Here is a 15,338-nt window from a genome sequence, read left to right as displayed (position 1 = left end):
GGCCTTTAAGATGGAGATAATTGGAATGTACAAAATTAAATAGCTTTTGGGGTCTTGGCTACTATTTCACAGCACTTGGACACAGTCCACATACACTACATGACCAAAAGTATGTGCAAACATGCTCATTGAACATCTCACTCCAAAATCATGGGCATTAATATGGAGTTGGTCCCCCCTTTGCTGTTTTAACAGCCTCTCTTCTTCTGGGAAGGCTTTCCACTAGATTTTGGAACATTGCTGCAGGGACTTGCTTCCATTCAGCCATGAGCATTAGTGAGGTTGGGCACGGATGTTGGACGATTAGGCCTGGCTCGCATTCAGCGTTCCAATTCATGGGGTTGAGGTCAGGGCTCTGTGCAGGCAAGTCAAGTTCTTCCACACCGATCTCAACAAACCATTTCTGTATGGACCTCACTTTGTGTACAGGGCCATTGTCATGCTGAAACAGGGAAGGGCCTTCCCCAAACAAAATTGGGAGCACAGAATTGTCTAGAATGTCATTGTATGCTGTAGCGTTAAGATTTCCCTTCACTGGAACTAAGGCGCCTAGCCCGAACCATGAAAAACAGCCCCAGACCATTATTCCTCCTCCACCAAACTTTACAGTTGGCACTATGCATTGGGGCAGGTAGCGTTCTCCTGGCATCCGCCAAACCCGGATTCAAGCATTATTCATCACTCCAGAGAATGCATTTCCACTGCTCCAGAGTCCAATGGCGGTGAGCTTTACACCACTCCAGCCGACGCTTGTCATTGCGCATGGCGATCTTGGGTTTGTGTGCGGCTGCTTGGCCATGGAAACTCATTTCATGAAACACCTGACGAACAGTTATTGTGCTGACGTTGCTTCCAGAGGCAGTTTGGAACTCTGTAGTGTGTGTTGCAACTGAGGACAGACAATTCTTATGCGCTACATGCTTCAGCATTCGGAGGTCCCATTCTGTGGACTACCACTTCACGGCTGAGCTGTTATTGCTCCTAGACGTTTCCACTTCACAATAACAGTACTTACAGTTGACTGGGGCAGCTCTAGCAGGTCAGAAATTTGATGAATTGTTGGAAAGGTGGCATCATATTACAGTGCCACGTTGAAAGTCACTGAGCTCTTCAGTAAGGCCATTCTAATGCCAATGTTTGTCTATGGAGATTGTATGGCTTTGTGCTCGATTTTATACCTGTCAGCAACGGTTGTTGGCTGAAACAGCCGAATCCACTAATTTGAAGTGGTGTCCACATGCTTTTGTGTATATAGTGTACATTCCTGCTTATGAATTTAAAAGAAAAGTAAAGGCAGGTTGTAAGCTGACTGGTATGTACAAATGTTTATTGTGTTACTGTGCGTACACTGTGCACTATTTCAGTTTAAAACTAAATGACACAATTTTAAAGTAGATTTATTTATCTTTGAAGTGTAATCTCAATCAGCAAAATGAGCTCTGATCCACAATCAGACTAATCTGCCATCATTGTAGACTAATCATAACATGTTTAGCTATGCATGATATTTTCTGACTCTCCAGGGGTGTAGAAATGCTCAGGCTAACACATCCTCCAGTGGCAGCAGTAGCCACAACTGGCCCATCTCTGGCCTGCGCTGGGTGGGAGCCTCCAAGGAGCTCCTGCATGGGGGCCTCAACCTGTTCCCCGTCAATGACAGCGTGAGGGGGCGCTGCTCCAGTCCAGAGAAGGATGCTGAGCAGATCGAGGAGGAACAGCTTGAAGACGTGAGCGTACTCTTTTGATTAGATTTTCTTTCGATTTTGAGGTCTCACTTTGTTGACGTCCCACTTATTGGGTATATTTTTTTCTGTCTCCAGAGGTCAAGATCAAAAGGTTGTACTTAAGCTGCTGAAAGCTACAGATTGCAACTTTTCTCTTCCTTCTCTTCCTCCCTTCTCCCAGGATGGTTCCGTCCATTCCTCTGAGGGAGAGGGGATGCCCAGGAGGTTCAGGCATGACAGAGACAACCAGGAGGACAGGAAACTGCAGCGATGCAGAGCTCAGCAAGCAGGGCCCAGTCCCCAGTCCCCCCCACATAGCACTGAAAACCTTGCTAGCTCCGGGAAACAGGTCCAAGCTGGGGCTGCCGACAGGACCTCGTCACACGAATCGGTCATCTCCAAAGTGCCCTTAAGAGTAAATCTGCACGCCCTATGATATAATGTATTCCATTTGTTTTTCAAACTTCAGTTCCTACTAGTGCTACAATGCAAGTCCCATGGTATAGAAGCTTTGTGGTATTGGTGTACTATAATTTTTCATTTGTATGCAGGCCAAGTTCTTTCTGTAGGTCGCTCTGTTGAGATACAGTCTCATTTGTACTCTAATTGTGTTTTTTCCCACTTAGCTACAGATCAAAGTTTGCGGCCAGAGGGGCAGTCTGGGAATCAGCATTGCAGGAGGGAAGGGCTCTCTGCCTTACAAGGAGCATGATGAGGTCAGCCTTATCGCAGGAGCAGCAGAGCTGTCAGACTTGATGCAGCACTGCTGCAACTCCAATCGAAGCACCACCTCCTGCATTATAACCATAGTTAATAACAATATCTGTGGAGTGGCATTTATAAATGACAGGAATGTTAACCAGCAGTAATATAGCAGAATATTTACTTAAGCAGTTGATATTACATTTCAGTGGTAGGTCTCAGCTGACTTAAGAAGCATGAGAGATGCAGACAAATCCAGATTCCGATTATTGGAGGCGCAGTGAAACCACAGTTGATTAAAAAAATTCCCTTTATCATGTTCACCATTTAAATGCCAGTTGTTGTACTACTACTAGTGTATATTTTCCTTTTTCAGGGCATCTTTATTTCCAGAGTGTCGAAAGGAGGGCCATCAGAAAAGGCGGGGGTCCACATTGGAGACAGAGTACTGGAGGTTGGACCCAAACATCCTCCCATGTTTATAGTCCCTGTAGTTTTAGCCGATCTGATTATTTACATGTAGGTCTTATGACCACCATATGTTAAATCACCAGCCTACATCCCCTCCATACCAGGCTTAGTAAAAGAGGCCATTGCAATTCACCTCCTGGCCAGCGGAGGGTGCCATTAGATGGACACAAATGCACAAACTGTTGGCTGCAGTGTTAGACAGCTTCTCTTTCTGCATGTATAGGCTACTGTTACAACGGAGTTATGCTGGTTTGTAGAACAAAAAATATTTTGCTCTAAAAGCAAGTATACAAAAATCTATATATGAGTGATATTGATATTGGTCAAAGAATTGACCTTTCATTGGCACTACAAATTAAATGTCAAACTCTTAGACCAAATGTGGATATGAATGAGCTATTGTGGGCCCATAAATATACCTGTTTATTTTCAGTGAATGCACATTTTGATGCGATAGCTTCTATTACCCACCCTTGACCCCTGCTTCTACGTTTGTTGGCATCCAACCCGGATCATTTGTCACTTGTCCATCCAGGTCAATGGCCTGGACATGCAGGAGGTCAGCCACCATGAGGCTGTCACTGTCCTGAGGAATGCTGGGAGCTGCATCAAGATAAAAGTCATGAGGGAGAGGGCTATCCCGCGCCTCAACGCCTGCCGGGCCCAGCAGGAAAGCACTGTTGCCGTCACCGCGGAGACGGACATTCTCATGAGCTGGCAGCTTGTTGACCTGGAGGATGGACGCCAGCGACCCAAGGCCAAGCAGCCAGGTTCAGAGCCATCTGTGGATTGTGACCTGACCAAGAGGATTGAGGTTGGAATCTGTAACGGCAATGGAGGGGTGAGTGGAGTTGACCACTAATGGCTCTAACTATAATTGTGTTGACAAAAGAAAGGTGAGGCAGAACAGAATCATTTTAGGTTGGATATTTCACAGGTTTCAGAAAGTCCTCAAGATGTCCTTTTTAAAACGACTCCATTATTATACTGTCTTGTTTTCTCTGAACATTCTCTCCATCTAGGTTATGGTTTTCATTATTGTTCATGTCTTTGTTTCTTTTCAGTCTGATCTGCATAGCGATCTTAATTGGTCCTTCTTGAAACGAGAACCGGAGGTCTCGTTTAAAAGCAATGCACTTCAAGTGGTGAAAAATACCATGACGGTAAGCAAAAGGATCTTCGCAGGGGTCCTTTCCTCACCCCCTCTCCTTTATCTGCACTAGTCTGAAAAACTGACAAGGTGAAAGCCAGCTAGTGGAAGCTCATCATTAGGCTGGTTTTCACCTGGTCAAGTCTTTAACAACCAGTCCAGTTAATGGGAAGGAAACAAAGGCAGGACAGATTATATATATTTTTTAAGAGCCTCGAAAGACTTTCTGATGCACATAGCTGTGGGAAGTAGGGGTGCTGGGGGTGCTAATAAATGTAAATAATGTTGCCAAAATGTGTAAAAAAATATTTTTACTCCTGTCTGAACAGCCACATAGAAAAAAATTCAGCTACAGAGGATCAATAGCTTCTAAAAAATTGCTGTGGATTAAGTTATCACAAACACTTAGTCGGGAAGGCCACAATTTGGGCAGTACGAGCGCTAAATGTAGAACAGCTTGTTGCATTGTGGCCATAGACACAATCCATACAATGATTTTGGAACCTCTAACCCTGGCACTGACAGTTAAACTGATGTGTACACTAGCAATAGCTGCCAGTCCTGACTTGAATGGGAACTGCCATCTATGGATTATATTTGTATGGCTGTCAGTTTGCCCTTCACACATTTCAAAATACAATAGCGAGAAAAACGTAGACCTACTGTTTGGAAAGGAAATGCCTACGAATCTGTCAATTCTCAACAACGTTTGAGCGAACAGCACTGTTTTTCAAAGTAGCTTATCTTGAGATATTGGAACAAGTGAAAGTTTATTTGTAGCATACTATATACAGTATATATCAGGGTGTCCAATAGGAGAATTTGGTGCCAGACAAGTGACTGGGAAGAAGAAAATGTATTGGACATTTGAGAAATTGACCAGTTACTCTTGACCAGTTAAATTGACCCACCAGTTACACCCACGCCGCCAGCGCCATCAATAAACAAGTCATATTGGCCAAATAAGCCACTGTATGATATTAATCAAAAAATATATATATCGAACCCACAAATGCTGGTGCTCCAGATACTCAACTAGTCTACAGAAGCCCAGTTGTATTGCTTCTTTAATCAGCACAACAGTTTTCAGCTGTGCTAACATAATTGCAAAATGGTTTTCTAATGATCAATTAGCCTGGTTGCTGTAGATATTCCATTAAAAATCAGCCGTTTCCAGCTACAATAGTCATTTACAACATTAACAATGTCTACACTGTATTTCTGATCAATTTGATGTTATTTTAATGGACAAAAAAATTGCTTTTCTTTCAAAAACGAGGACATTTCTAAGTGACCCCAAACTTTTGAACGGTAGTGTATATACATAAAGGAAGAGAAGCTTATGCCTAACCCCAGAGAGATAGAGATATGCAACGACACCTGCATGCATTTCTTAATCCATGTCAGAGGCTACAGGATCTGCTATACAGATAAAGGCATGAAGAAGGAGGCTAATTTGTTATTTTTCAATCAAAATATTATATTGTTAGATTATAGGAATAACTCTGGTAGTCCTCAAACATTCTTCCTCACCTCAAGTTCAACTGTCGGAGTCAGTTGGAGGGCAAGTGTGCACTGCCTTCATATCATAGGCCTGCAGTATAATAGGTTAATAGCCACACCATACCAAACCTTCACAAAAGTTTCTAAACTTTATTAGGGTAATATCAAAAGTAAGTCAAGTCGTTGTTCATAGTGAAAATACGAGCAGGATATTATATTGCGGCAAACACAACATTAGTTGAAACTTCATTTGGCCAAAGATAATGTCCCAACAGAATGAAACAAAACACGTTTTGCTTTTTTAGATTTAGATTATTAAGTAGGCCTTCAATAATAATAAATACAAAAAATTGTATCCTACCTGAATAGTGAGTCACACAGTAGTAGCCCGCATTTGGCCATTTGTGTGGTATTAAAAAATATTCTGCTAATGTCGTCGATCATGTAAATGACGTAGAATCGGATGAAATGCGTTTATAAAATGCACCAAAAAAATCCAGACCCTTCTTTAAAAAAAGAATGTCTGCTGAGCTGCATGCCCGCCCCCTCCAGCATCTCCCACCTCAAAACATCTTCCCACCACGGCTATGCTGATGCAATCTTTGCAACTCGTCAGTCATCTCAGTGTCCCTTAGATGTACACTCTTGTTGAATAATTCATAATTTACAGTATTAGCACTATCAAACGCCCTTAACGGGATTCTTCACTTCAAATGTTTGTCAGATGTGTTCTAAGCTCATAAGTGGTGTAATATCAAGTTTAGATCCAACAATAGTATACCTCAACCCCAGATTAATCGAAAAAATCCACAACGTCAAATTTTATTCAGTGTGTCTTTTCCATAAATTTGGGATTGGGGTGTAAATTTAGACAACGGATAGTCAGATGTGGACTCATCACAACAATTGTGAAATGTCAGTATGCCTTCAAACTAACTCATTTTATTTCCCACCCATTAATGTTCAATTTCTGGGCAATTTCCTGCTAGATACCTCGGATTATCCTCACCCACCCCTCTACCTCAGACGATGATGTAGAGCCCTTGACACAGGACCCTGACAGTGAGGCATTAGAGGACTTTGAAGATCCTGACAGCCACATCCAGTCTGAGTGCTTTAACAGTGCTTTCTATCCCCCCTGACCACATGCCTAAAGTTTGCAATGTTGAAAACAACTGACTTGTTATACACAATCCACTGGTCACAGATGTCAGTTCAACGTGTAGTTTTGATTTACATTTGGTTGAGTTGTCAAATCAACAAAAAATGTCACCATGTCATTGGATTTAGGTTAAAAGTTGGGTGAAAAAAAATACGAAATTCCCTTGCGTTGATTACTTTTTCCAATCAGTTTTCCACGTTGATTAAACGTCAACATATACAACATTTTGGGTTGAAATGATGTGGGAACTGTCTTTTGTATAGATTGACTTGTTTAAAAAATGATATTCCAGCTAAAGATTTGTATACGTGATTAAGAAACTAGTAAAAATAGCTGCTACAGTAAATGGTAAGACCATTGCAAGAATTAACTAATTGAACAATGGGAGTCTTTGTTTTGGCACAACAATAGACTTGTTTTGCATTGCGTCAGCCACGTGGGAGACCAACCACAATGAATCAAGACAAAAAGAGTATTGTTACACTCCAGCTTCTCTGTCTCTGAAAGGGATATTCACAAAACAAAGGATAGTTATTCAGAGGAAAAATATCTGTACGACACTTAAAATCTGTTGTGCACTTTCAATTTAGAAGTTTGTGTTCAGTTGGGCAAAGTGTTATTTTTCTAGCTACCTCTACCAATGAGCCACATGTTTTGGCAAATGGTATGCCCCCCTAGCCATGAGAGAGAGATGTCATTTTACTCTCCCCAATAGGAGCTTAGATAAAATGTCACATGCCTGGAGTGACTATACAGTGGGTGTGACAGTCCCTGCCGAGGCTCAGGAGACAGTTTGAACCCTGGCCCCTTTTCCTAACACCTGCAACCCAATGCTGTCTTTTCACCTGGTGGAAATATTTCTAATGTATGAAAGGCCAGTGAGTCTAGATGTCATAAGCTAGTATCTTAATACTTCTATACTTGTCTGAGTCACTCGGAAAGGAGTCTTTCATGTAGTAGTTGTGGTGATGTCTTAAAATGTACTTTGAATTAAGAGAGTGTGATGTTAAGGAGAGATAGCAAATCAATTGATTTCACACTTCTCAGGTTTGATGCCTCGCCAATGCCTTTGGTATTCTCACCTCCATGTGTACACGATGGCCACTTCTAATGTTATTTCTAGAAAATTGTTTATGAAGACTCTCACCTGAGAGAATATTCTTGCTTACTCTTCAGTCCATGCTGAAAAGCACCAATGTTCCTCAGTTTAGATCAGGTTATGATATGTCAGTTGTGACAGAAATTATTCTAGGCAGCAAAGCAATAAACCTCAGTCTTCCTTGACATTATTCCATCAAGTCTCTGCTGTCGCTGAAAGGTAGCATTGGTATACCAGCAGAGGAGAGGCTTATTGTGGAAATAATGAAAGATTTATGTTGTGCCCACATTTTCTGCAAGACTCTTAGCCAGAGTGTTTAGTTATGCATTGCCTCTGAATAAAGATACCTTGTTTACTGATTCCAGTCTGTGTAAAATCAAAGAAAGAATTGTACTTAACCGGTTACCTGCTACTGTACTAGAACGTGGAACACTTTAGACCTCACTTTCCTTGTATGATATTATTTTATTTTGATGTTCATTCTCACCATTCTTATATTGCCAAATACTTAATTTCTCAATAAAAAGTTCTGAAAGTTTTGTTTTGCATTTTTTTTTTTAAAGCTCTGTGAAACCTGTATTTTTCCAAGTTAGAGGTAAGTGCAACTCAAAAGGGTGTACATGTACAAATGACACAGCTACACATTTATGTTCCTTGTTTGAAAGGGACCTTTTATTTGACCTATGATTATTTTCTGCTGTGCCGGTGCACCTCTTGTATCCCATTGGCCACAACAGCTTGGTATTCCCAGCTAGTCTGCAGGATGCTCAATACTCTGCTCAAATAGCTGGAGTGTTTGAGGAGCAAGGTCACGACCTCCGGCGTGCTCGCCTTTTTACCTTGTCTTCCACACACACTTTACATGTTTAAAAAAATGGGTGAGGGTTTTGACTCGATTTCTACAAAGCTGTACATGAAATAAACTTGTAAGGGTGGTGCACCCTGACTTAAATGTAAGATTGTCATTTCTACTGTATATAAACAGATGGCAGAGTATCATATTACTACAGATTATGTGTGCGTTTATTGGATTTAGACATTATGTAATTACATCTGTTGAAGTGAAAATATACTGAATCTGGTTTAGTGAAACTGTCTTGGGTAGGGTGGAGAAGCTAGCAGGTGTTTTAATAAATTGTTAAGGTATGAGTCCTGAGACTGATGGGTATAGCAGTGCAAAGTAATTATTGCCAGAACGTTTACACATTTGATGATAGATCATGTTATTGTTCAAGCATTATTGGTTTAATACATTGTGTAATTAATTTTTCATTCTCACAGAGACGCAAGAAAGGCCTATCGAGCAGCACAATGACTGATATGTTGAGCAGTACGATGATATGTGTGGACAGACGCTGACTGATGACACAAGGGAAGTAAGGGCTGAGACAGAGCTCTGATGTTTTTGTTCACATTTCTTGGAAACGCAGCAATAGAAAGAATGAAGGTCCGCACTCAGCAATTTGAAGTGGAAGAAAATGTTATCCATATTTCTCAGGAAATACACACCACAATACATCAAAATGCAATGGAGTGAGGGATAGCCTGTTGGTCAAGGTTATTCCTTCTGGCAGAAGTAGGTTGCTGTGCATTCATAGCTTTGCCATGGTGCAGAGAACATACCCAAGAATACTTCAATTACTACTGGGTTGGGTTGATATTTGCTGACACTAACACATCACTTTCTTTCGAATCAAGAAAGTCAAAAACGTATCGCTTAAATTAATTTGGAACGAAATAATGTCTATAACTGGTTCAAAGCAAATAAGTTGTCCCTAAATGTAAAAGAAATATATATATATTCCAATTCACACCGAAAAGAAACAGGGAAAAGGTTCAATCTCTTTTCAAATTCAGGTTAATAATTTTCGCTTTGAACTGCCACTGATCTGAACACCCCTTTTCTGTATCAGATTAGGGCAAATTTTACATCACTTACAGAAGTCAGTTTTTATGGAACAGTCTCTCGGACCACCTCAATAACAAACAACTTCAACTCCTTCAAATACAAAATGAAAAAATTATCTACTGGATATTCCATACAATGACTCATCCCAATAATCGTCTGCCGATCTGTCAATGTTGATTTAGCATTTGACCGGAATCGATCTAATTTATTTTTTATCCCTGATCCATCATGTTTTTCTTTGTGTAAATCCCCAACTATTTGCTTCTCTGTTTTAATAATCATGACATTTTTTGTTTTGTTCTATAAATATTTGAAACTTGCCCTTACAAGCCCCTCAGGTAGTTTTTTTTTTGTTTACCTCTCCTGCACATGCACTTTTCACTTGGCTTATAAACTCACATTGGTCACGTTCTCCTGCTCAGACGTTGCATGCATCAACCAATGGTTGTGTGCCACGTCATTGACTGTGCAGTCGGGCACCAGATTGCTTTAACATGATGGGGTTAGCTGATGCGTAAAATACCTATCCAGGCATTGTAAGATCTGGCAGGCGTCAGCAACCTGCATGCGCCCCTTGTCTTGTATTGTGCAAAATAATTGTCTACATGTGGCTCAAAAGCCAAAACCAATCAAAAACTGGATTCCTGGAAGAAAAAAAGTCCCACAAAGCAAAATGGCTTGTTTACAATTCATCAGTTTATTTTGGTTTACACTGGTTTTTGTTGAGTACTCCCAATATATTACATACTTTTTTTCTTGTAGCATACAAATAATTATGTTTTTTGACTGAATAGAGGCAGGGTTTGTCCCAGACACAGAAATTAGTTTAGGTAGGAGTAGAAATTAACTCAGTGCAGTGAAATACACCAACCATATACACTACCTATCAAAAGTTTGGGGTCACTTAGAAATGTCCTTGTTTTTGAAAGCACTTTTTTGTCCACTAAAAATAACATCATATTGATCAGAAATAGTGTAGACATTTTAATGTTGTAAATGACTAATGTAGCTGGAAGCAGCTGATTATTATTTATTTTTTAATGAAATATCTACATAGGCGTACAGAGACCCATTTATCAGCAACCATCACTCTGGTGTTCCAATGGCACGTTGTGTTAGCTAATCCAAGTTTATCATTTTAAAAGCCTAATTGATCATTAGAAAACCCTTTTGCAATTATGTTAGCACAGCTGAAAACTGTTGTGCTGATTTAAAGAAGCAATAAAACTGGCCTTTAGACTAGTTAAGTATCTGGAGCATCGGCATTTGTGAGTTCGATTACAGGCTCAAAATGGCCAGAAACAAAGAACTTTCTTCTGAAACTCGTCAGTATATTCCATGCGAGAAATTGCCAAGTAACTGAAGATCTTGTACAACGATGTGTAAGAGGACAAGTACATTAGAGTGTCTAGTTTGAGAAACAGACGCCTCAAGTCCTCAACTGGCAGCTTCATTAAATAGTACCCGCAAAACACCAGTCTCAACGTCAACAGTGAAGAGGCGATGCCGGCCTTCTAGGCAGAATTTCTCTGTCCAGTGTCTGTGTTGCCCATCCTAATATTTTTTATATGCCAGTCTGAGATATGGCTTTTTCTTTGCAACTCTGCCTAGAAGGCCAGCATTCCGGAGTTACCTGTTATACCTTAGACCCCCCTCCCCCCAACACCATGTACAGTATATTTGGTGAAAGATAAAAATCCAACCAAAATCGTAGCTGAGAGAAACACTTAGTGTATCATTTCAAAAGCACTATGTGTGGGGCATTAAACATTGTCTGCTGACATCTGGCATTGCACATGTAAACACAATTACTATGACAGAAGGGGCAGGCTGGCCAGCTCTGTTAGTAGATGTAATGTACAAATTATCTGACATTTAGCAGACGCTTTTATCCAAAGCGTCTTAGTCATATTTTACATATGCGTGGTCTGGGAATTTAACTCCCTACCCTGGTGTTTCAAGCACCATGCTCTACCAACTGAGCTACAGAGGATATACAGTACACACTTCTTCGTCTCGTTATATTGCAGTCCCAGTCCTAGACAGGGGGAGGGAAATGATTGGGCAGAGGTGGACAGGGACAGCTGTGACAGGAATGAGGAATGTGACACGCTCAAGGGCTTAAACTCCACTCCCAAGGTCTGCTTTCGTTGGCTTGTCAGGAGTGAGATGGACTGGCCGGGTGGGGGAGGGCACATTTTAAAGCCTAGTCTACTCCCGAACAGAGAATGAACTTGTTTTGAGCCACCTGATGAGTCATTATTCGGAGACACTCAGTCAGGAGCAACAGTCTGCTGTCTCGATTTACTGTCAGATTTCAGGTGGATTTGACTTGTCATGGGTAGACGAACAGGTCTGCTCTCTCTACTGCCGAATAAACTAAACCAGTTCTACTGCAGATTCACCCCCCCCATCATCATCTACCACCAACCCCTCCACTGTCTTCCCTTCCTCCCCTACTCCTCTACAGGCTCCCCTCCCCTCTGTCCCAATAGAGTTCACCAGCTTTTAGTCCTAATACCCAGACATTATTTACCTCTGGTTCGTTCAGACATCCCTATGGGGAAATTAATGGTGAAAGAATAGAGTTTTGGGGTAACCGCAGAAAATAAGGTCTGAGGTTAACACAGGCTTAGGAGATCTTATACGTTTTGTTATATGAGATATCAGTCAGTTAACGTGACTTATGAATTAGGAAGCCTTTATGTGCTTTTTTAAAATGAGAAATGTTTCAAAATTCACAAAAAGGATGTTAACTGATGAAGATTATCTCATAGAACAAAATGTGTAAGATCTACGCCTGTGTTTACCACAGACCTTATTTTCGGTATTTAAACAAAACCCTTTTTAAAAAAAAAACTAATTTCCCCGTAGGCTTTGTCCAACAAACCATGGCGGAGTCAGTGCCTACATAAAGACAATATTACTATTTATCTCTATGCCAAAAATAATAAATCATGTAATTTCTAAACGGTTCACCCGATATGGATGAAAATACCTTAAAATGAAAGCTGATAGTCTGCTTTACTTTACTTTCAAACCCAAACTTTTGGACTATAGAGCCAAAGAAGAAAAAGTGCTTCAATGTCCAAATAATTACAGAGGGCACTGAAATTAATATCATAAGCCTAATAGTACTGTAGAGCTCTTTTTACTTGTGCACAACATAGCTGGATTGCCCCGTCCTGCCCCTAAGGGTCCACGGCCCTGCAGCGCCCCAAGCCAACACACCCCACTCAGCTTTAGGATCTTAGTGAAACATTCATTATTGGTTTCAGGTGTGTTAGGTCAAGGCCAGAGTGACAACAAACAGTACGGCAGACCCCTAGGGCCAGGACTAAGCAGCCCAGCAGCTAGGGATATTTAATAGTTATCTTCCCTGACTTGGGCATGTTTTCAATACAGACTCCTTTTATCGTACAGTATTCAATATAAGGCATCCAGACCTTATGAAAGTTGCACAGTGCTTTCGGGAAGTTTTCAGACTCCATGACTTCCACATTTTGTTAGGTTACAGCCTTTTTGTAAAATGGATAAAATCAAATAAATTCCTCATCAATCTACACACAATACCCCATAATGACCAAGCGAAAACACGTGGACTCCACTTGTTGTAAATTCAGTTGATTGGACATGATTTGGAAAGGCACACGCCTGTCTATATAAGGTCCCACAGTTGACAGTGCATGTCAGAGCAAAAATCAAGCCATGAGGTCAAAGGAAATGTAGAACTCGGAGACATGATTGTGTCGAGGCACAGATCTGGGGAAGGGTACCAGACTCTTCCTAGAGCTGGCCGTCTGGCCAAACTGAGCAATCGAGGGAGAAGGGCCTTGGTCAGAGAGGTGACCAAGAACCCGATGGTCACTCTGACAGCTCTAGAGTTCTGCTGTGGAGGTGGGAGAACCTTCCAGAAGGAAAACAAATCTTTGCAGCATTCCACCAATCAGGCCTTTATGGTAGAGTGGCCAGACGGAAGCCACTCCTCAGTAAAAGGCACATGAAAGCCTGCTTGGAGTTTGCCAAAAGGCACCTAAAGACTCTCAGACAATAAGAAACAAGATTCTCTGGTCTGATGAAACTCGTTGGCCTGAATGCCAAGCGTCACGTCTGAAGGAAACCTGGCACCATCCCTATGGTGAAGCATGGTGGTGTCAGCATTCTGTTGTGGCAATGTTTTTCAGTGGCAGGGACTGGAAGACTGGTCAGGATCGAGGGAAAGATGAAGGGCGCAAAGTACAGAGAGATCCTTGATGAAAACCTCCTCCAGAGCACTCAGGACCCCAGACTGGGGTGAATGTTCCCCTTCCAACAGGACAATGAACCTAAGCACACAGCCAAGACAACGCAGGAGTTGTTTCGGGATAAGTCTCAATGTCCTTGAGAGCCTCAGCCAGAGCCCGGATTTAAACCTGATCGAACATCTCTGGCGAGACCTAAAAATAGCTCTGCAGCGAGCTCCCCATCCAAACTGACAGAGCTTGAGAGGATTCAGTTTTTTTCAAAATGTCTAAACCTGTTGCTGCTTTGTCATTATGGGGTATTGCGTGTGTGTATATTGAGGGGGTAAAAACGATAACACATTTTAGAATAAGGCTGTAACAAAATGTGGAAATAGTCAAGGGGTCTGAATACTTTCCGAATGCACTGTATACTCTTAGTCTTGTAAAAAATAAAATCAGTGATACATAACTTGACATTTCTGCCATCCATTGTGACACTGTGGGAGGATAACCAAACTTCCAATTTATGGCAATGCATTTGTTAGCCGCTATAATTGCTTGGTTACTTTCTTCTGATATATTTCCAGTATCAACATTTCCAAGCAAATAAAAACGGGGAGAAAAGAGACGTATAGACGTGCTGAGATAAAAGAACATACTCTTCACCAGAATTCAGCTAGCCTTCACAAGAGATTAGCATATGCAGATATGTCCCCTTTTGTGTTTTACACGTCCAGCAGAGGAATTACATTTCTAGGTGCATGATATTCAGTTTCACTGGCATATAGTACATTCTATCGATGGTCTTAAACTCTAGTAATTTATGTCTGAACATGACTGGGCATTCAAACATACTTGTATCCATTCAACATCATCAGTAGTGTCTCCCAGGTCTTCACATTTTTTGTGCCTCTATCAACCCTTGATGCAGTTTGGAAATCAACTTTAGAGGTTTGTCAGACTGAAACTACTGTATTTTAAGGCAATCGTTGAAGCTTCTGGCTCATCCAGTGTACAGAGAGAATAAATTGTTGCATCAGCAAAAATTCACCTCTGTCAGACTCTGACAGCCCTGTCAGACTGAGACCCCTGTCACCATTTGATTCAGATGTGGCATGACAAATAATTATCTTGGTGTACATTTACACATTATATTATCCAAGAATAGAATCAATCGTTCAATTGAAATGACTATTATTCCCAGATCCCAGACTGTAGCCTACCCATCAACTCAAGATGGAACTTTGTATCCATTCACCGATCCTAATATACTGCAGAATTCCCCTGAGCGCCGTAGACTGGTCTTCCCTGGCTGTCTCACTCTACTGCGACACCTGTCACCATCTTTTCCTGCTAAGACATGATGAGCATAATGTTGTGTACGGACTGTGCACC

At 41.3% G+C, this 15,338-nt stretch overlaps 1 protein-coding gene across 1 annotated transcript; it reads left to right on the top strand.

The window, feature by feature from the left end:
- The first annotated feature begins 3,030 nt into the window (after nucleotides 1-3,030).
- Nucleotides 3,031-8,350, top strand: LOC139571123 (uncharacterized). Its single transcript, XM_071393708.1, has 3 exons — nucleotides 3,031-3,738; nucleotides 3,962-4,060; nucleotides 6,540-8,350. Exons 1-3 carry the CDS (start codon nucleotides 3,448-3,450, stop codon nucleotides 6,690-6,692), a joined length of 543 nt encoding a protein of 180 aa, XP_071249809.1. The 5' UTR covers nucleotides 3,031-3,447; the 3' UTR covers nucleotides 6,693-8,350.
- Nucleotides 8,351-15,338: the final 6,988 nt, after the last annotated feature.

This window comes from Salvelinus alpinus, chromosome 3 (assembly GCF_045679555.1).
Source record: "Salvelinus alpinus chromosome 3, SLU_Salpinus.1, whole genome shotgun sequence".
Lineage (NCBI taxonomy): Eukaryota > Metazoa > Chordata > Actinopteri > Salmoniformes > Salmonidae > Salvelinus > Salvelinus alpinus.
Note: the sequence above shows the minus strand (reverse complement) of the source record. Positions and strands in the feature narration are given on the sequence as shown.